The sequence below is a fragment of the Protopterus annectens genome, chromosome 13.part0 (genome assembly GCF_019279795.1).
Source record: "Protopterus annectens isolate FY-2018-M chromosome 13.part0, PAN1.0, whole genome shotgun sequence".
Taxonomy (NCBI): Eukaryota; Metazoa; Chordata; order Ceratodontiformes; family Protopteridae; genus Protopterus; species Protopterus annectens.
Genome location: NC_056747.1, coordinates 1,355,006,549 through 1,355,027,288, shown reverse-complemented (window position 1 = coordinate 1,355,027,288; position 20,740 = coordinate 1,355,006,549). Strand labels below are relative to the sequence as shown.

Sequence of the window (20,740 nt, the reverse complement as noted above, 5' to 3'; positions counted from 1 at the left end):
GTGGAGGAGTGGATGGCAGAACCAGAGATGGACACGGGGCACTGGGTAGGGAGCCTTAGGATTATGCAGAGGGGAGAAAAAGCCCTCCCACCAAAAGAATACTACCAAGGTACAAATGTGGTTATGCTGTTTAGTAATATGTCCAAGGATAAGTCAAAGTAGGAAAACAAAGTGAAGCATTTCTGGTACCAAAGGGTGAAGCAGGTGATGGCTAGTATGCAGAAGTTTCTTTCCACCAACAGCACTTTTTTTCTGTGCTGGTCCTGTACTTTGTTGTGTGCTGTATTACTGCTTAATACCAAAGTGCATTACACCTAATGAAAACTCATCTCCAGAACGTCCTTCACCAGGAGTTATACAGGCTGAGAAAACACTGACTATGGCCTGGGCAGTAGTGCCTGACAGCACAGACAGGGAGGATGGTGTGCCTCTGGAGGGAGAATCAGGGCATGCTGGGCAGATATTTCATGGAATCCTGGCAGAGGCTGGCCCACAGATCGCCAGGCAGGGCATCAGGGGAAGATATAAAGTAGGCATGGCTACTCTATGGGCTATACCTCACTAATAAGCCTGCTAGTAGCATTATCATACAGTGGGCATCACCATACAGTAGCATCACCATACTGTGGTGGTGGGGGGGGGGGGGTTAAGGCTAAGGAATGCCCTGATTTTCTAAATCGGCATTTGTGATGCTCTGCTGTCACTCTGCACTTCCACATGGGTTCCCAAGGATGGCCTCAGCTGGGCAGTTAATACCAGTTAAGAACAAAGCAAACCCTAGTCCTCTTCCCTCCTACTGGGCAGCACTGGGGGGGAACCATAGCTATGCCGGAGACATCTGAGGTGCTGATGACCAAGCTAAAGGTTGACACCGACACCGCTACTGAACAGTTCAGTATAAACTCAACATGCAACCCACAACATAAATGTACAAACCCACAAAGTTCTCTGCTTCAACACAACACTAACATGGCATGCATGTTAGCTAAACTTAACTTTTGAATTTACAGAGCATAATCATACAGGCAGTTCTTTTTCAATGCACTTCCTTTTCCTACCACCTAGGACTTGCACACAGTCCTGCCAGATTTGTTTTTACTATCTCATGTCCTGTGTTATAAAAGTACAATCTGGTTTCTCAAACTGCACCTCCGCATGCTGAAGGGGCAGTTACTTGTTAAGGCTTACCCAGCATGAGGTGACGTCTTCGTCTCCATTGATGATGTCCTCATCTACCTACACAAGATGACAGGAGTAAAGACGGTAAAAGTATGAGAATGCACAACAAGAAAGCAGAGAGTGAGAGAGAAAAAACACTGACAGAAAAGCAGGTTAACTGCACAAAAGGAGAGCCGAGACACCCAGGGCACAACAGGAATCGGTTATTTCACAAACTTTATTTCCGTGTTAGTAACCACAAACTGCTGTGTGCAGTCTGTCAGGCATTTACAATGCTACATTATTCAGTGTTACCTCTACTCTGAAGTGGTAAGTTGCTCCCCCAAATATTCAGCCATTTCTGCTTTTTACTTTTTGTCTCCACTAGTCAAGTGATTATGACATCATGCACTCACAGCAAGTCAGTAGGCAGATGTTCTCTGCACAGAGGGGCCATTCCTTCTAATGCCCACCAGAGAAAAGAAGGAAACTCACCCGATAGTAACAGGGTCCAATTAAATTTACCAGTTTATGCAGACCACTGCTAATTGCCAAATCTGAATCACCATGGAAAATTTTACTTCCCTGTTTCTGACAGCTCATCATATAAAGCTAAATATTCATAACAAATGTGCAAATTGTGTCGAGTCTACAACTTGGTAAAATATGTTTTTGTTGCCCCTACAATACTGCACTGCTGTCTCCGTAACACTCATAGTACTACTGTCTCCGTAACACTCATAGTACTGCTGTCTCCGTAACACTCATAGTAGTACTGATGTCTCCGTAACACTCATAGTAGAACTGCTATCTCCGTAACACTCATAGAACTGCTGTCTCTGCTACACTCATAGAACTGTGGTCTCCATAACACTCATAGTACTCCTGTCTCCGTAACACTCCTAGCACTGCTGTCTCCGTAACACTCCTAGCACTGCTGTCTCCGTAACACTCCTAGCACTGCTGTCTCCGTAACACTCCTAGCACTGCTGTCTCCGTAACACTCCTAGCACTGCTGTCTCCGTAACACTCCTAGCACTGCTGTCTCCGTAACACTCCTAGCACTGCTGTCTCCGTAACACTCCTAGCACTGCTGTCTCCGTAACACTCCTAGCACTGCTGTCTCCGTAACACTCCTAGCACTGCTGTCTCCGTAACACTCCTAGCACTGTTGTCTCCGTAACACTCCTAGCACTGCTGTCTCCGTAACACTCCTAGCACTGCTGTCTCCATAACAATCATAGCACTGCTGTCTCCATAACAATCATAGCACTGCTGTCTCTGTAACACTGCTGTCTCCGTAACACTCATAGCATTGCTGTCTCCATTACACTCATAGTACTGCTGTCTCCGTAACACTCATAGTACTGCTGTCTCTGTTACACTCATAGCACTGCTGCCTCTGTTACACTCATAGCACTGCTGTCTCTGTTACACTCATAGCACTGCGGTCTCTGTTACACTCATAGCACTGCTGTCTCTGTTACACTCATAGCACTGCTGTCTCTGTTACACTCATAGCACTGCTGTCTCTGTTACACTCATAGCACTGCTGTCTCTGTTACACTCATAGCACTGCTGTCTCTGTTACACTCATAGCACTGCTGTCTCTGTTACACTCATAGCACTGCTGTCTCCGTAACACTCACAGCACTGCTGTCTCTGTAACACTCATAGTACTGCTGTCTCCGTAACACTCATATGCATACTTACCATGAGCTGCAAGGAATGAAGCTCTCAGTTTGCCTCGACGAGGAAGTGCTAGAAATGGGCAGTTGTACTCAGAGAGGATATTCCTTCTGTGAATTAGAAACAATGCAGAGGTTGTGTGCATTATAAGGCTGACAGCTGGGCAATTTATACCTGCCAGACAGATACTGACAAGTAAATGTCAGCTGAGCCACACGTGGGCTCTGTGAGCTGAAGAACAGCAGCCTCCTCTGTACAACAAAGCAAGATGGTCCATCACCCATGGAATTCATATGAACATCAGGAAGAGGGAGGGGGATTCAATAAGAGAATTCCCTAACTGCTAGCTGTCCAAGTGAAATTTTCCTACAGAAGCTAGAAAGCCACTTTCTAGCCTCCACGTACTGCAGAGGGACAAGTCTGAGGTCTTTAAGACAAGCCTGCAGGACTCAAGGATACGTTGGTCAGTCTTGATCCAGTTTCTAAGGATACCTGTGGAATCTCATCTTTCTTCTAGAAAGAAGAGCACGTTAGTCAGCATGCGGGGGGGTCCTCTTGGCACAAAGGAAGATATTAATGTAGTGATAAAACCCCCTGCCCAAGCAGCCCATGTCTGAAAGGGTCATCCTCAATTCTCAAGGGATCTTAGAGTCATGAAAGGTTTCCACAACAACTAATATCCTATTAAATGAGTAGGCCTCAAACCTGGACAGATGAGACGCATAGCTGAGGACTCTAAGTTCCAAAGAGGTCAAACAGTACATCTTGTTACTGGCCATGTGCCCCTCTTAAGGCCTAAAGTATTACTTCAATGAGCTGTGTTTCAGTTTTGAACCTTTTCCACAAATGTTGTTAACCTATGAGCAGTGTTATGCAGTCAAGTCATACGACAGTGAGTGTTCCCACTGGCGTTCATACCTTCCCTCAATGTTGAAATTCCCTGGGAAAAATGCTCAATGTAGAATGCTTGAAAAGATACGCTTCACAACAGAAACAATCAGATATAATCCTCTATGAAAATTCTAGCTATAAGATTAAAAATAAACTAGTAATAGTAGTGCTAAAATAAATAATGAACAAATGTAAACTATTACATACCATAACTCCAAAATACACCAGTTACAAAGCACAGGACAAGCTGCTCATTTTCTAAATTCTAATCATAACACTACAACTATCAACACAATAAAATAAAAATATTTATGTAATGAAAACAAATCAAAAACTGTGAAAGAAAATCCTAACTAGCTCGAAAGTGCCTACAGCAGAAGATGGTACTAAAGAAAAGGAGACGGCTGCATAAACGGTTCTAAGAAACATAGCCGGCCTTAGGCATAGGCCAACTATGCGACCGTCTAGGGCACTACTCTAGCAGGGGCACTTTTCTAGTATTTATTTGATGTAAGTAGACTAGGATGGGGGCACCAGGTGATGTGGTGGGGAGCACCATGGGAGCCCTTTTGCCTAGGGCACCAGTTGACCTAGGGCCGCTCCTGCTAAGAAAGACACGTGCAGTTAGGAACAGGTTAAAACACAGCTGTGTAAATACCTGAAACGTTTGTTCAAGTAAGCATAAATGTCACAGTGGTTATCACAGTTAAACAGCAGATACAAAAACCTTTTTAATACACATATTCAGGGTTAGTCAGAATATACTAAGCAGATGTGAATGATAATGGTGTCGGGGAGGTTCAAAAGGAACATAGAAAGGAGAAGAACAGATACGGGTGATGACATCGAGTCTAGGAACATGGTGAGAACTGGGATGGATGTCAGGTGTGGTCCCTGCATTTCCTGAATTCTGAAAAATTGTTTAGTCTCTCTGTACTCCTTTCAGTCTCTGTACACCTCTCTGTCTCTGCACTCCTTGCAATTTTCTTTAGGTTTCTTTTTTCTCAACTGCAGATCAACAAGATATGAGATGACAAGTTAACATCTGATGTAAACATGCTATCCTATTCAGATAGAAATGCTAACAGATATTATTCATGGCACGTTGAGTGGCCTGCATTAAACTCCTTACAAGTACTAAAAAATCCACATGATGGTGGAAATATTTATGTATGGAAAATGGTTCTGTGGATCACTATTGATATCTGCATTTATTTCCTTGTTTCACTTGAAAGAAAGTTACTGTTTGTCGTTTTTGCATTTAGTTACTTGTAACACATTGCACTCAAGTTACCTGGCACTTGCTCACTAAAGCAATTATATAAGTCAGCACTAAAAATTAAAAGCACTACACCCTCACTCCCCACTGGCCCTTGTTTTCAATTAAGGAATTCCCAATATTATTCTAGCATGTCCAAAGGTCAGTTGTCAATCTTCTCTCCGGTCCAGCTGGTGAATCTGGGAATCTTGAGGCAATGTTATAACTGCCTCATGTACACAGACAGCCCTCTCCTCCTCCCACATAACACAAATACTTGTAGAGATGCAGCTATTTAGCCAAACTGGAGGCTGAGCTCTCTCAACTCAGGACTGGCAAGACCAGACAGGAGGAGAAGGCAACTACACACACCACAAAACCAGCCTCACATAATGCTACCACTCCACTGAATCAAACACATAAACACACAAAGACATACTCGGAGGCTCTGAGTAAAAATTTACCTAAACAGCAGAGGCCTCCAAAGCAGACACCCAAACAACTGCTACCTCAAGACACCCCACAAGCAACACATAAACCACAAAAGTAGTGTGCAAAGCAGTCACAGCCCTTAAGGCCAAATACAACACCAAACATACTTGTCATAGGTGACTCCATAGTCAGACACACTGACGTCCCACTCACCAGGCTGAACAAGGAGAGGGTCACAGTAAGCTGCCTATCGGGCGCTAGAATCCGCCATATAACACAAGCACTGGTCACTCCACGGCAAGTACAAATATGACACAGTCATTGTCCATGCTGGTGTGAACGACCTGAGACGCACCTCCCTGGACTACATGAAAAGAGACATAGAGGAGCTCTCTGATTATGTAGCCCAGGCAGGTATGACCCTAACCCTGAGCAGTATCCTTCCTTCACCAAGAATGATGCCACAATATAGAGACAAGATGATCAGCTTTAACAATTGGCTTAATGTCTGGTGTCATTCAAAGGGGATCCAGTGTCTGTCTGCCTGGGATGACATGCTTGACAAGCCACGCTGCTTTGCAAGGGACAGCTTGCACCTGTCACCCCTGGGATTCCGGATATTGGCTAAGGCTCTTGCCACCCCATAGTGCCTTTTTTAGGCAAGGCTCAAATTCTAAACCTACCACCCTAGAAAACAAAAATGGGAAGAAACTGAGGGTAATGCTGCTCAATGCCAGAAGTCTAAATCTCAAAATGCACGCACTCGAGGCCCTTCTCAGTATGGAGAACATCGATGTCTGTGCTGTAACTGAAACCTGGTTCAAGGCTCCTGAGAGCACCCCGGCACTATTAGGTTTTACCTCATATCATGCGTTCCTGCCCCAAAACCCGGACCACACCACAAAAGGAGGGGTGTATCCATATTCATAAAGGATACCCACACCTCCAGGTTGGTGGCAACGCATCTAAGCTTCGGAAACCATCCAGGTGCAACTAACCATAGGCAAAACTGCTCTACAAATTGTAGCATGCTACAGGCCACCCTCTCAAACTCAGGAACCCCACACAGCCTTCCTGAAGACACTGGAGGGTATAAATGTATCTCCAAACACCATCATATTGGGTGACTTCAACTACCCGAATATAGACTGGGAACATTACTCAAGCCCTAACTTTCTAGCCCAACGGTTCCTGGAGTTCATAAATTCAAATGCCATGGAACAGCTAGTCACTGTTCCCACGAGAGGAGAAAATATACTAGATCTCATTGTCACAAACATGGGGACAAAATGCTCCACACCGAAGTATATCCCTCATTGGTGAGATCTGATCATAAACTAATCTCACTGGAAATCCGCATCCCCCCACCCCAAACAAAAAGACCATAGTGAAGAACTTCTCTAAAGCAAACTTCACACTACTCAAGACTGGTGTGGTATCCTTCAAGGCCCCTGAGCCAGTGGAAACCACAACCCAAGCTGCGGAAGCCCTTACAAATGCCTTCTATGAACACCTCTAGGACTGCATGGATCAGGCAATCCCAAATAAAACCAAGACTCTTTCCACAAAGGGCAAACGTCCAGTCTGGTGGACCCCAGCCATTAACAAACTTTACAATAAGAGGAGAAAGCTATTACATGATAGAACAAAATCCATAAAAGGGAAGTCACCCCTGATCATTATTAGTAAAAAATACGAGCACTCATAAAATCAACTAAGGCCAATTTTGAGAGAAAAATTGCCATGGATTCAAAGGACAATCATAAGGCCTTTTTCAGCTATGTTAGGAACCTGGGTGGAAACTCCCAGATATGCTCAGAATTAGTCCAAAATGATACAAAAATCACTGAACCCACAGACATTGCCAACATACTGGCAGACAGGTTCAGTGCAAACTTCACCCCCTCTCCCCTAAAGGAGAGATAACTATCCCAGCCGAGTGTAGCCTCCCGGACATCTCAAATGCGCAGGTGAAAGCTGCTCTCTCTAAAGCTAAAAACACAGCATCAATGGGACCGGATGGTGTCCCCGGCTGTGTGCTACACGAGCTAAATGAGGAATTAAACCCGCACATAAGGCAGCTGTTTATCTCAGCCTTACCACAGGATACGTGCCCAAGGAGTGGCGTACGGCAACTGTGGTCCCACTCCACAAAGGCGGCACCTCACGGACCCTGGTAATTACCGCCCCATAAGCTTAACAAGTCTAGTCTGCAAAGCTATGGAGAGGATCATAATGGAGCTCATAAACAAAGATATAGGGGACTTGCAGACATTGGACCCGACCCAGTTTGGCTTTGTCAAGGGAAGATCATGCCTTTTGAACTTGGTCGACTTCTTCAAACAGTCACCAAGGCCATTGATGAGGGAAAGGCAGTCCATACAGCCTACCTTGACCTTGCAAAGGCTTTCGACACAATACCCCACTCGGGTATTGTAGAAAAACTTACCAGCTTAAATGTAAACCCATATGTCACAAGATGGGTTGCAAACTGGCTTAAAGACAGAACCCACAGGGTTAGAGTTGCTGGCGCTGTGTCAGACTCCAAGCCGGTCACAAGTGGTGTCCCACAGGGCTCGGTCCTTGGCCCCTATTGTTTGGCATCTACTTCTCAGAAGTACAGGCCAACATGGGAGGACTTTGGCTGACAAAGTTTGCAGACGACTGCAAACTGGGCCGTAGTGGAAAGTGCCACGGACACGGATACTCTTCAGCAGGGACCCACGGAAACAGATAGCTGGTGCCAGAGCCATGGCCTGAAGTTAAACGCCAAAAATGTATAGTCATACCCTTCGGGAAAAACAAGGTAACCCCAAGCTACCATATAGGTGGCAATCCACTAAGCACAGAAGAGGTTATCAGGGACCTGGGGACCCAGGTTGACAGTGGCCTTTCTTTTGACACTCACATTGCTAAAGTGGTTAGAAAGACCTTCTACATTGCCCACCTGATCATGAAGGGATTCACATCCAGATCTAGTGAGGTCATTGTTCCCCTGTACTCTTCACTTATCAAACCAATGATCGAGTACAATGCCCCATTCGGGATGTATCTCACCCGACATCTGCAGCAATTGGAGAGACCCCAAAAGTTCCTCACCAAAAGGATAAAGGGACTCCAAAATCTGTCATATGCTGCCAGATTGAAGAAACTCCAGCTCTATTCAGTCGCATACCATCTGCTCAGAGGTGACATGTGCCTGACATACAAGGCCATGTCCAACCCGGAATTAATGGACATGCTCCACCTCAAAAAATCCAAATCCACCAAAACCACTAGAGCAAGCGACTTAAACCTTAGCACGGATATAAATAGGACGTGCTGGAGGGATCGATTTATCACTCAGAGACTCCCTATGCTGTGGAATAAAATCCAGGTCCATGTGAGGCAGAGCACCTCGCTGACTCTGTTCAAGAGAAATCTAGACCTGTGGATGGGAGATCTTAGGTTTACCACGGGAATCATCTCTGTGTCACTGCTGGACAGAGGCACAACAAACTAATGGGCACAGTATTTTTTCATATAAGGGGTGGCGTAAGCCACAAAAATTTGGGCTAGGCTTATAAATACCTTAGGGCAGATAGCCTAGTATAAACCTATGAACCTATGAGTCAAATTGCAAAAGAAAATCATAACTATGCAGTTCCATTACATCAGTCTCTGCTCCAGCTCTGACATTCAACCCCGAACACACTTATACTATATGCATAAACACCAGCGCTCGTTCCTTGCATGAGCGCTAGACACTCACAGAAAGCTGCTCAGTGCAGACTGCATGAAAGGCGAGTGCAACACTTTCACTATGTATCATCACCAGCACTCGTTCCTTCCATGAGCGCTAGACTCTCACAGAAAGCTGCTCAGTGCAGACTGCATGAAAGGTGAGTGCAATAATAGAGTCACATTAAAGACTTGCTTTGATAGAACCTGTTTCAGTCCATCTGTTGGTCCAAGGGGCATTTTTGTCTTTTCAGGTGTGGGGCCTGCATTTTCTGAATTTGTGTGTTCAATTATAGTATAAAGTGTTGGCAGTTATTTATTTATCTAACATTTCATATAACACACACTCCATATCTTGTTCATTCTGTTTCTTTGCTCATTGAGACCAGGTCATGGCTGAAAAGGATCAGAAGGTCAGACCACCTACTCAGTTATCAAACAGTAAATAAGTAAATAAATAAATATGGCCAGACCCTTAGCTAGTGTGGAAGTCAGGAAGATGAAGGTGCAAAATTACTGTCTAAATGAACAGAAGAAAAAGAAAAGAAACCCCAGGAAAACTGTTCCTCGGTCACTAAAGGGGCCATAACACTGGCAAATAGAGTAAACTCCTGATAAAGGAATTTACACTATTTAATCAAAAAAGAGAGAGGAGTGTTGGAAGGAAGCCTTTACTAATGGAGCACAATCCCAATGTACAAGTAAAAAATATATAAACAGCAGAAAAGTAGTTGCTATTCAGAGTGGAGTATGACTCAACCCAAAGGGACAAAGCTTACATATGCTGCAATAAAAGTTTACCAAGAGGTTTGTAGCATGTGAAGGCATATGTGCCATATAACCTTTTAAGGCAGCATCTCAAAATAAAACTTGTAGAGAGTTTGTCCCAGGTTTCAGATAAATAATGGGCTAAATACATGGGCTCCATAACTTATGTTTTGAGTTCAAGCTTTTCTGCACCAGGGGATGGTAATGCTCAAGGTTTTGCCATCTGAATAAGAATTAGACAAAAAGATGTAATCTTTCTTCGGTAGTCAACAACAGTACCTTGTTAGGATGTTACAAAATCTGAAGAAGAAATAAGGGATCTAGGGACCCAAGTAGATAGTCAGCTTTCCTTTGATAACCATGTTGCCAAAGTGGTTAGAAAATCCTTCTATGTGACCCATCTGATCATGAAAGGGTTTGCATCAAGATCTAAGGATGTAATGGTGTCCCTCTACTCTTCCCTCATCAGACCCATTATAGAGTACAATGCACCAATTAGAATGTACCTGGCTAGACATCTCCAACAGCTGGAGAGACCACAAAGGTACCTAACCAAGAGGATTACTGGCCTCAAACAGTTGCCCTATGCAGCATGACTGAAAAAGCTAAGACTGTTCTCTGTTGCACACCGCTTTCTCAGAGGTGATCTCTGTCTAACGTACAGAGCCATGTCCAACCCAGAATTGTTGAACATGTTCCATCTTAGCAAAACCAAATCTACTCGAGCTACATGCTCTAGGGATATAAACCTCAACACAACAATGAATAGAATATGCTGGAGGGATAGATTCCCTTCACAGAGACTTCCCTTACTATGGAACAGGATCCCGATCTACATAAGACAGAGCCCCTCACTATCACTCTTCAAGAGGAACCTTGATGAGTGGATGGGTAACAGAAAGTTCACACCGGAGATCACACCAACAGCACTACTAGATAGGGGCCAAGGGTACTAGCTGCTAGTACAAGGGTCTAGGGAACTACTAAAGGGGCGGTGAATACCGCACAACGTGGCTGGGCTAATATATGCCTTCGGGCAGATAGCCCAGTACCAACCTATGATGTGCAAATCAACAAGCACAAAGCACATAGGAGTTAATAACTAGCCGTACACAAAACATATACGAGTTAATAACTAGCCGTGCACAAAGCACATACAAGTTAATAACTAGCCGTACACAAAGCACATATGAGTGAATAACTAGTCGTGCACACAGCATATACAAGTTAATAACTAGCCGTGGACAAAGCATATACGAGTTAATAACTAGCTGTGCACAAAGCACATACGAGTTAATAACTGGCCATGCACAAAGCACATACAAGGTAATAACTAGCCATGCACAAAGCACATAGGAGTTAATAACTAGCCGTACTGCTGATATCACAAGTCTGGTAGGTTTCAAACACTGACCATGTGTACTGTTGATTTTTGGTTTAAGTTTCATCACACAAATTTCTACACTAAGTGTTAAAATTAGCCATACCATTTGGTATGTAAATGCAGGAAAATGCTTAATTATTTCAGCTGACAGACTCAAAGACTCAGCCTAATAAAACCTCTTTCAGTTTTTCCACGGGGCACTTCTTTTTCAAAATTAGGAGTAAAGGTTTATGCTTAAACCAGTTATGTAGCAACTCTGGTTTAGATTGTAGGCATGTCTGCATACATAACAAGGCATGTGTAACTTTATTTATTTATATTTGTCTAACAGGCATTGCATTGATCACTGTTGACCAATTTCAGGCTTAGCACGGGTGAAATACAAAACATTTCCCAAACAAAAAATACACAAATGTAGTAATGAAAGTAGTTCAGACTAGTTACATAGCCAAACTGCGCACATAAATTCTAGTGCAGCACAGCGCAATGTACAATCAAACCCAGTGGTTCTTCAGTGAATCTTGAGAGAGAAGAGAAGAGAATCTGACAGGATATAGGTTAGACGATGATGTCATGTGTTGAAGAAGGAGCATTTGGCTTGGATGAAGTGTTTTTTGAGTTGCATTCGGAATTTGGAATAAGTGTTGATTTCCTAAATGTTGATGGGGAGAGCTTGTCAAAGAGTATGTGCCTGAGAGGAGAAAGCATGTGCCATGCTGTGGAGTTTGGTTCTAAGTTGGTGTGACAGAGCATGTGCCATGCTGTGGACTTCGGTTCTAAGTTGGTGTGACAGAGCATGTGGAGGGGGTTGTAGGGGTAATGAGAGTTGGTGTGACACAGCATGTGCAGTTTGGTTCTAGGGATAATGACAGTTGCTGAGACAGAGCACGTGCAGTGCTGTGGGTGTTGTTTCTAGGGATAATGGGTTGGTGTGGCTTGTGAGTAGCGTCTTGGGTTGTATGAGGAGTTTTTTGTTTTGTGAAGTCTAGCTGCAAGAGGAGTGAATGTGTGGAGCTGGAGTAGTTTGTAGAGTTGGGATCCTAAAAGTGGGTTACATCTTTGTTATATTGGTAGCCATTTGGCTTTTTCTAGGGTGATACAGTGATGGTCACACACAGATGAGTTTGTAAAGAATCAGCAGATGTTACAGATACCTGGAACATAGAGGTACAATAGTGCTTAGGAAAAACAGTTAAACCAAATGAAAAGCACTATCATTGCGAATCCAAAATCTTCTTTATTGAAATACAGAAATTAAGCGCTTTCGTCAATTTATATATATTTCTATGACATTTACAGGTTTTCCTCCTTTTGCTTTTAAATATAGCACTTTGATTATGGCATTGAGTGTTTTATAAAACAAAAAGTTTTATTCATTTTTGTTTTTATACAAAACGCTTGTTTTTTTAAAATTTTAATTGGGCTTGTTTATTAATGAGAAATTTGAGCCAATCATCAACCAGTTACTTGTATATAAGAAGTTCTTTCATTTGTTTTAATTAAATTCTGATGAAGTCAAGTTAAACTGACGAAAGCGCTTAATTTCTGTATTTCAATAAAGAAGATTTTGGACTCGCAACGATAGTGCTTTTCATTTGGTTTAGATGTTACAGATAGTTTGGAGTGTGGCAATGTTTTTCTTGTAGGCAGAACCAAAAACTGAGAACCCATATTTAAGCTGGGAAAGAAGAAAGTACAGTTGTGTAAGATGTTACCACAACAGTGGACGTCCTACTTTTCACTGCTGCAGTACTCATTACATGTGGGATCTCTTGCCAAGTATAGCCCAAAGTCCATAAATGTATACCAACGCCTTTACATCCTGACTGCATCATACATCAGACATACGCTCCCTGTGCAAACATAGGGCATAAAGGTGGCATACACAAGCTGGATACTCAGAAGTGAAGTGCCCCATAGAACTCGAGCAACTCCAGGATAAAGAAGGACATCTGCATCCAGGGGTGAAGAAGAGGAGAAACAGGGCAACAAAGGCAATGGAGGAAGGGACGGAATACTCTACGACATCTACTGTTATGGTAAGATCTTACACAGCTGTTCTATGTCCTTCCTTACCACTGTCAAAGTATTCATTGCATGTGGAAGAGTACCAAAGCTACTTTAAAGGACTCAGGGGAGAAAGGCACAGAGGAATCCTCCGCAAACCCATGAAGGATAGCCCTGGTTCTGGAAATGACATCCAATGTATGTTTATTAAAACTGTGGACAGAGGACCAAGTAGCAACTTCTAGGATGGATCTAATATACAGACCCTTAAAGAAAGTTCCAGAAGAGGCTACTGCTCTCTTAGAATAAGCTTAAACTGAAGTAGAATGCTATTTACCATGAAAGGAATAACACAAAGAAGCTACCAAGCCCAACTGGTATTAAGAGGAAACAAAAAGCTGCTCGGATTTGTGTATAGCCTTTGTCTTATCCAAATAACATCTGAATTGCCTATGTAAATCCAAGAAGTGAAGAATCTTCTCACCAGTAGATTGTGGGGAAGGAAAAAATGAATGGAGCTGCATAGACTGACTGAGGACCAACTCACTGTCCACCAAGAACTAGTACACAGGGACACCCTGTCCCTACAAGGGTGGAACCACCATCAGAGCCTGAAGTTCAGAAACTCTATTGGCTGAAGAAAGAGCTACCAACAAAACAGTCTTCCAAGTGAAATGCTGTAAGGAGGAGGAAGTGGACACAAAAGGAGCCTGAGTCAGGTTTTCAAGGGCAAAATTAAGGTCTCAAGGAAGATGAATTGATTTTTTGGGAGGCCTGATATGAAGAATGCCTTTAAGGAATTGTTTGACCTAAAAATATGAGTCCAACAATGAATTTGAGGGCAGACAAGCAGAAATTGCTGACAAGTGAGCTTTAACAGCTTAGAGCAGTTCACACACACTAAGGAAGAACAAGTAGGACCCCCACTGAGAAGGGTTCCTGCTGACTCTTGAGACACCGAACAGAAAATCGTTTCCATTTAGCCATATAGGATTTTTCTGGTAGTGGGGTTCCTGGTCTCTTGCAAAACCCTAACCATGTCCTCAGAAAAGTGGTGTCTAAAAGGGATGAAACTATCTCCCACAGTGTCAACTGAAGAGTGGACAAGGGAGAGTGAATGAGAGACTCCTTGCCTTGTGTGAGAAGATCTATCTGGTGAGGTAACTTGTGATAATTGCCCCTGGCCATATGAAAAAGAAGGGGGAACAATGCTGCCTGGGCCAACAGGGAGTCACCAGCAAGATTCTTGGGAAGTACTTCATGACCTTGAGCAGGACCCAGAAAGGCAGATGAAGATGAAGGTGAGCATATAGGAACAGACCTTTCCAAGAAAAGGGCACGTGAGTCCACCTTCCAAGTCAGTGGACTTTAAACTCGAACAGAATCAAGGAAACTGCCTGTACAGAGGGAAGGCAAAAAGATCCACTTGAGGAATACCCCACCAATGTACTATTTCTGCAAACACCTATCTATGAATCATCTGTCTGTGAATTTGTGTCCTGGACCTGCTCAGTCTGCCACAAGGTAGTGTTCTGAAGGGATATAGACCAAATTAAGGGTTATCTGACAGCAGCTAGCAAAGTCCCAGTCCTGAACGGATAGTCTGCAAAGGAAATAAAATGTTGTGTCCCCCTGTTTGTTCATGTACTACATGACTATGGTGTTGTCTGTAAACACCTTTAGAGGGGCTGGAGACCGAACAATGGAAGGCCTGTACAGCAAGAATGAGCACCATCATCTCTTTTACATTGATGCGGTCTAACTGATGATGAAAGGGCCAGAGACCATGGACCTTCAGATTGCTGAAAGACTCTCCCCACCCCTGGCTGGAAGCACACACCTGCACTTATTCACATCACCCCAGCAGCAATAGTCAATCACTATGCTCACCTAACAGACTTCTGGTGCAAACAATTAAATTCAACAACTCAGTTGGTGACTCTGCCAAATCAGCTGGAAAATCATGGAACTCACTTCCTACAGAACTAAGTCTAGAACCCTCCCTACCTCTATTCAAAAAGAGTCTGAAAAAAATTCTTTATAAAATACTGGCTATGCACCTGCTCTAAGCCTGATTAATGAACAAACCCTAAAAGTGTGTTCTTTATCTGAATTGTTTTGTTTTTATCTACCTAAACTAATTTTTAAGTTGATCAACTGTATAAACGGCTTGCCTGTTCACCGTTTGTAACTTATGTTAAATGCATTTGCTATGTTTTGTCTATGTGTTGTCTTGCTTTTGTGGCGCTTTTCTCCACGGGCCTCTGCTGAAAATGGGCATGCTATTCCAGTCAACAAATGTAAAATAAAATAAATTAAATAAAATCTGTGAAAAGCTGTTGAGTAGGTGCAGGAGACTGAAAAGGCACGCCTGTATTAAGGGAGATCTGTTGAATCCACTCATGAAACTTGAGTTTGGGACAGTGTAGTAGAGAACCAGAAACTCCAGAAGGTGACAATGCTGGAGCCAATCCATCTTGTACCACTGAAGCTTCCTCATATGAAGCTTGGCAAAGGGAAGCATAGGAATGGCAGATGCCATAAAGCCCAAGGCTCTGAGAAATTCATTTTCAGGAGAGAGAGAAAGAGGAAGCAGAGAGTGAAAGTAGGTTGTCAAAAGGCAGACAAGGCCAACACCAGTGTGGTCTGGATTCTGCAACCTGGAAAAAATAGTGTCTTGAGAAGGAGTCAGAAATGACTTCTTGATGGTGAATCTCAGACTGCGCAGAAGGAGCATGGTGAAGTGTAGATCCTGATGACATCCAGACTGAGAGGGAGCCTGCAAAAGGCTATCAGTGGGGCTAGATATTTGGTTTTTCTTACAGCCCCAGTGGTATGTACCAAAGGGAAAAGCAGAGAACTGAAAACAAGAGGAAGAAAAGTACAGTTGTGTACACGTACCATAAATGTAGATGTCCAAGTGTATTCACTGTCGCAGTATACATAAAGTACAGTCGTGTACACCTACCATACATGTAGATGTCCAAGTGTATTCACTGTCGCAGTATACATAAAGTACAGTCGTGTACACTTACCATAAATGTAGATGTCCAAGTGTATTCACTGTTGCAGTATACATAAAGTACATTTGTGTACACTTACCATACATGTAGATGTCCAAGTGTATTCACTGTCGCAGTATACATAAAGTACAGTCGTGTACACTTACCATACATGTAGATGTCCAAGTGTATTCACTGTCGCAGTATACATAAAGTACAGTCGTGTACACTTACCATACATGTAGATGGCCAAGTGTATTCACTGTCGCAGTATACATAAAGTACAGTCGTGTACACTTACCATACATGTAGATGTCCAAGTGTATTCACTGTTGCAGTATACAAAGTACAGTCGTGTACACTTACCGTACATGTAGATGTCCAAGTGTATTCACTGTCGCAGTATACATAAAGTACAGTCGTGTACACTTACCATACATGTAGATGTCCAAGTGTATTCACTGTCGCAGTATACATAAAGTACAGTCGTGTACACTTACCATACATGTAGATGGCCAAGTGTATTCACTGTCGCAGTATACATAAAGTACAGTCGTGTACACTTACCATACATGTAGATGTCCAAGTGTATTCACTGTCGCAGTATACATAAAGTACAGTCGTGTACACCTACCATAAATGTAGATGTCCAAGTGTATTCACTGTTGCAGTCATCACATTTGGGTTATCTGCTTGCAGTAGCCCTCAGTCGGCCTGATTATCAAAGTCTTGGCTCCTGTGTCGGTTGCTGCCTCTTCTTCTGTGACGTCAGGTCGTCAGGGGTATAAAATGTGCAGCCGACGCCATTACATCAGTTTTTCTTGCCCCAGATGTCAGGTGTCCCCTTAATTGGAAGCAATTAACTATACATATATACATTATATATATATATATATATATATATATATATATATATATACACACACACACACACACACACACACACACAAGGTTGTACCTCCAACAAAAAAGCAAATACACCAAAAAGCTTTTAAGCATAGTAAAGGAGAGTAGAGGTATAGCCAAAAGAAGTAAGGGGGCTGGAGGGAGGGTCGCCAGGACTGCAACAGTCTGGTAAGTGTACACAACTGTACTATGTTCTTCGTGTTTCACTGTTGCAGTCATCACATTTGGGTAGATTCCCAGAGCTAAGGAAGGGAGGAGGAATTTAGATAGCATTAGGACCAGCTATAAGGCCCTGCAAGACTGCAGTGGCAAAGCCAGCTCTGGATTTAGAGAAAATTGGCAAATGGTAATGCTTGGTAAAAGTATGTACAGAACTCCAGGTAGCAACTTCTAGGATGTCTCTGAGAAAGGCTGGAGAGTTAGATGCAGCCCTGCTTGAATGGGGTCTAATCTGTTGGATAGGTTTTCCATGGTGCTTATAGCATAAAGAATGCAATGGCCTATCCATTTAGAAATGGTTTGCTTTGAAATAGCCTTCCCCTCTGCCCCTGCAGCAAATGCCACCAGCAGTTGTTCAGATTTCCTTTGAGGTTTAGTCCTGTCCAAGTAAAATCTAAGTTGTCCGTGCACATCTAAGGAGTGCAGTATCCATTCCCCTTTGTTCTGTGTATTAGAAAAGAAGGTTGGAAAATGAATGGATTGATTAAGAGCCACACTGGATACCACCTTTGGCATGAAGGAGGGATTGATCCTGAGGGACACCCTGATGATGAAAGGCTCCACTGCCATAAGGGCCTGTAATTCAGACACCCTTCTTGCTGAAGTGATTGCTAAAAGGAAAGCTGTTTTCCAAGAAAGGAATTTTAACTCTGCACTTGCAGCTGGCTCAAAAGGAGGAAGAGCGAGTTTTTCCAATACAAAGTTAAGGTCGCAGGCTGGAATTGGGGCTCTCCTGGGTGGTCTTAAGTGTTTGGCCCCACTGAGGAACTGCTTGAGCAGTGGGTGAGAAAAAGAGGGGTGGTTCTGTGTTGTAATCAGCTGAAATGGCTGAGGCATGAATTTTGATGGAGGAAAAGGAAAGGCCCTTGTGAAGCATGTCAGCTAAGTATTGAAGAATCAGAGGTAAATTGGGCACTGTTGTGGCCATCCCTCGAGCTTGGTTCAAGGCACAGAATCTTTTCCATTTTTAAACATAAGATTTTCTAGTACTAGGCCTCCTTGCCTCCAGAATGACATCCAACACTTGTTTACTGAGGGATGGTATGGAGAGATCAGGTAATTAGCCAGGCTGCCAGGTTCAGGGTTTGAAGCTGAGGGTGCAGAATCTAGTTCTCTTGCTGTAACAACAGGGTAGGGGTCTGAGGCAGGGGCCATGGGGCTAGCAGTGACACACTGCACAAGAGGGGTACCAGTGCTGGCGTGGCCAGTCTGGTGCAATCAGTATCATCCTTGGTTTGTCCTGTTTGATCTTTAGTAGTACTTTGGAGAGGCAGAGGAGGGAAGGCATAAACTGATAGATTTTTCCAGTTGAAGGACAGAGTATCCACTTTCCAAGCTTGTTTGTGGGGAGTCCTTGTGCAGAATTTGTCTAATTGGTAGTTCTGGGGGAGGCAAATGGGTCTAAATCTGGGCTGCCCCATTTGTTCATCAACATGTTGAAAGTCTTTGGTTCCAGTTTCCACTCATGTGGGTCTATGAGATTTCTGCTTAGTTCGTCTGCCAGTGTATTTAGGTCTCCTGGCAGGAATTGAGCCTGTAGATGCACTTGGTAGCTCAAGGCTGTGTTCCACAGAGCCATGGCTAGTCTGCAGAGGGGGTAAGAATGGGTACCCCCCTGCTTGTTTATGTACCACATAACAGTGGTGTTGTCCATCTTTACCATTAATTGACCTGGAAGAATGTGGTCCTTGAAGGCTGTCAGAGCATTCTGTACAGCTAACATTTCTTTTTGATTGATATGCAGGTGCATTTGACTTGGGTTCCATTTGCCCTGAATGCACTTCCCTGCCAGGTGAGCCCCCCATGCATAGTCTGATGCATCTGTTGTTAGGGTTTGGGCGGCAGGGGGTAGAGTGAATGGCAGTCCCTTGTTTTGGTGGCAGGCCTCTGCCCACCAAAGGAATTCTAACTGTAGGCAAGGTATGATAGTTATCATTGCTTCTAGATCCTGAGAATGCCGACACCATAGGCTTTTTAGATACCACTGGAGTTTCCTCATATGCAGTCTTGCATATGGAATTGCAGAAAAAGAAGAAATGGGGTAAACCGACTAAAGGTCTGCAAAGTACAAAAAATCTTCAAAGCAAATAAACTATGCAGACCACCACTGTCCAAAGTAAACACTGGTTTAATAGTAAAAGCAATAAAACCAGTTAACACGCAATACTATACAAAGATAAGCGCTTTCAGGCTCTGCCCTTCTTCAGATAAAGGAAAGAACAGTTATTACAATATTTAAATATCCATTTGACATCAAACTAGCCAATCAAAACTTGCATTGCACCCTCCTTTCTCTAAGGACAGGTTTCATGGGAATATACTCATTGAGTCCTGTTCTATGAGCTTACTTCCTCTCTTTCAGTAATGTCTCCTATATTTCCCCTTCTTTTATTAAGTGAAACATTACAAATTGCTCTAAATTTAAACTGATGATCACTATTGCGCTCTATATGTTTAAAGAGGGCATTATGTATATTTTTATTCCGAATACAGGAAAGGTGTTGCAAAATCCTAACTTTAAACATGTTGTTGGTCTTTCCAACATAAAATGCTGTACATTGCTGACATTCAGCTAAGTAAATAATATTCACTGTTCTACAAGTGGCTTTTGCTTTAAAATGGAGCAGTTTCTCAGTAGCTGGGTGTTTAAATACAGTTTCTTTATTGGTGTATTGACATGCTTTACAAAGCCCACACTGTCTTGTGCCTGCTTGGCTAATAACCTCTCTCCTCTGATTATTCTTCTTTTGGGTTAAAATATCTTTCAGATTTTTATTTCTTCTAAATCCAAATCTAGGTTCCTTCCCTACTATTTCTTTCAATTTGTCATCAGATAAGAGTATATGCCAATTTTTCTTCACTATCTCACATACTCCATGTACATTATTACTATAAGTGAATGTCATTCTAAGGGGTACTGCTTTGTTGTCTTTTAAAAAATTCTCTTCACCAGAGGGATTCTGTCCCATTATAGGGGCTAACTTTTCTTTTCTATGGACGTTACCTTCACCTATTTCTTTTGTTATTAATTTTCCATCATAGCCTCTATCTTGAAAAATATGTTTCATATTCAGCAGCTCTTCTTCAAAGTCACAACCTTTACTACATAACCTTGAGGCTCTATTAATTTGACCTCTCACTATATTTTTATAAGTGTGTCTAGGATGCATACTATCATACATAAGTATGTTATTTCTCCAACATTCTTTACGAAATAGAGAGGTTGTAAAACCACCTTGTTCTTGTTTGATTCGTACATCCAAAAAATCAATAATTTCATCAGAATAAGTAAGAGAAAATTTAAAA

General features: G+C 42.8%; 1 protein-coding gene across 1 annotated transcript in view; it reads right to left on the bottom strand.

Moving 5' to 3' along the window:
- LOC122788066 (supervillin-like) overlaps positions 1-20,740 on the bottom strand; it is a 1,698,127-nt gene that overhangs the window by 582,051 nt on the left and 1,095,336 nt on the right. The window contains exon 12 of the mRNA XM_044054988.1: positions 1,189-1,236. Within this exon, the coding sequence (XP_043910923.1) occupies positions 1,189-1,236 (48 nt within the window). The remainder of the gene's footprint in view (positions 1-1,188; positions 1,237-20,740) is intronic.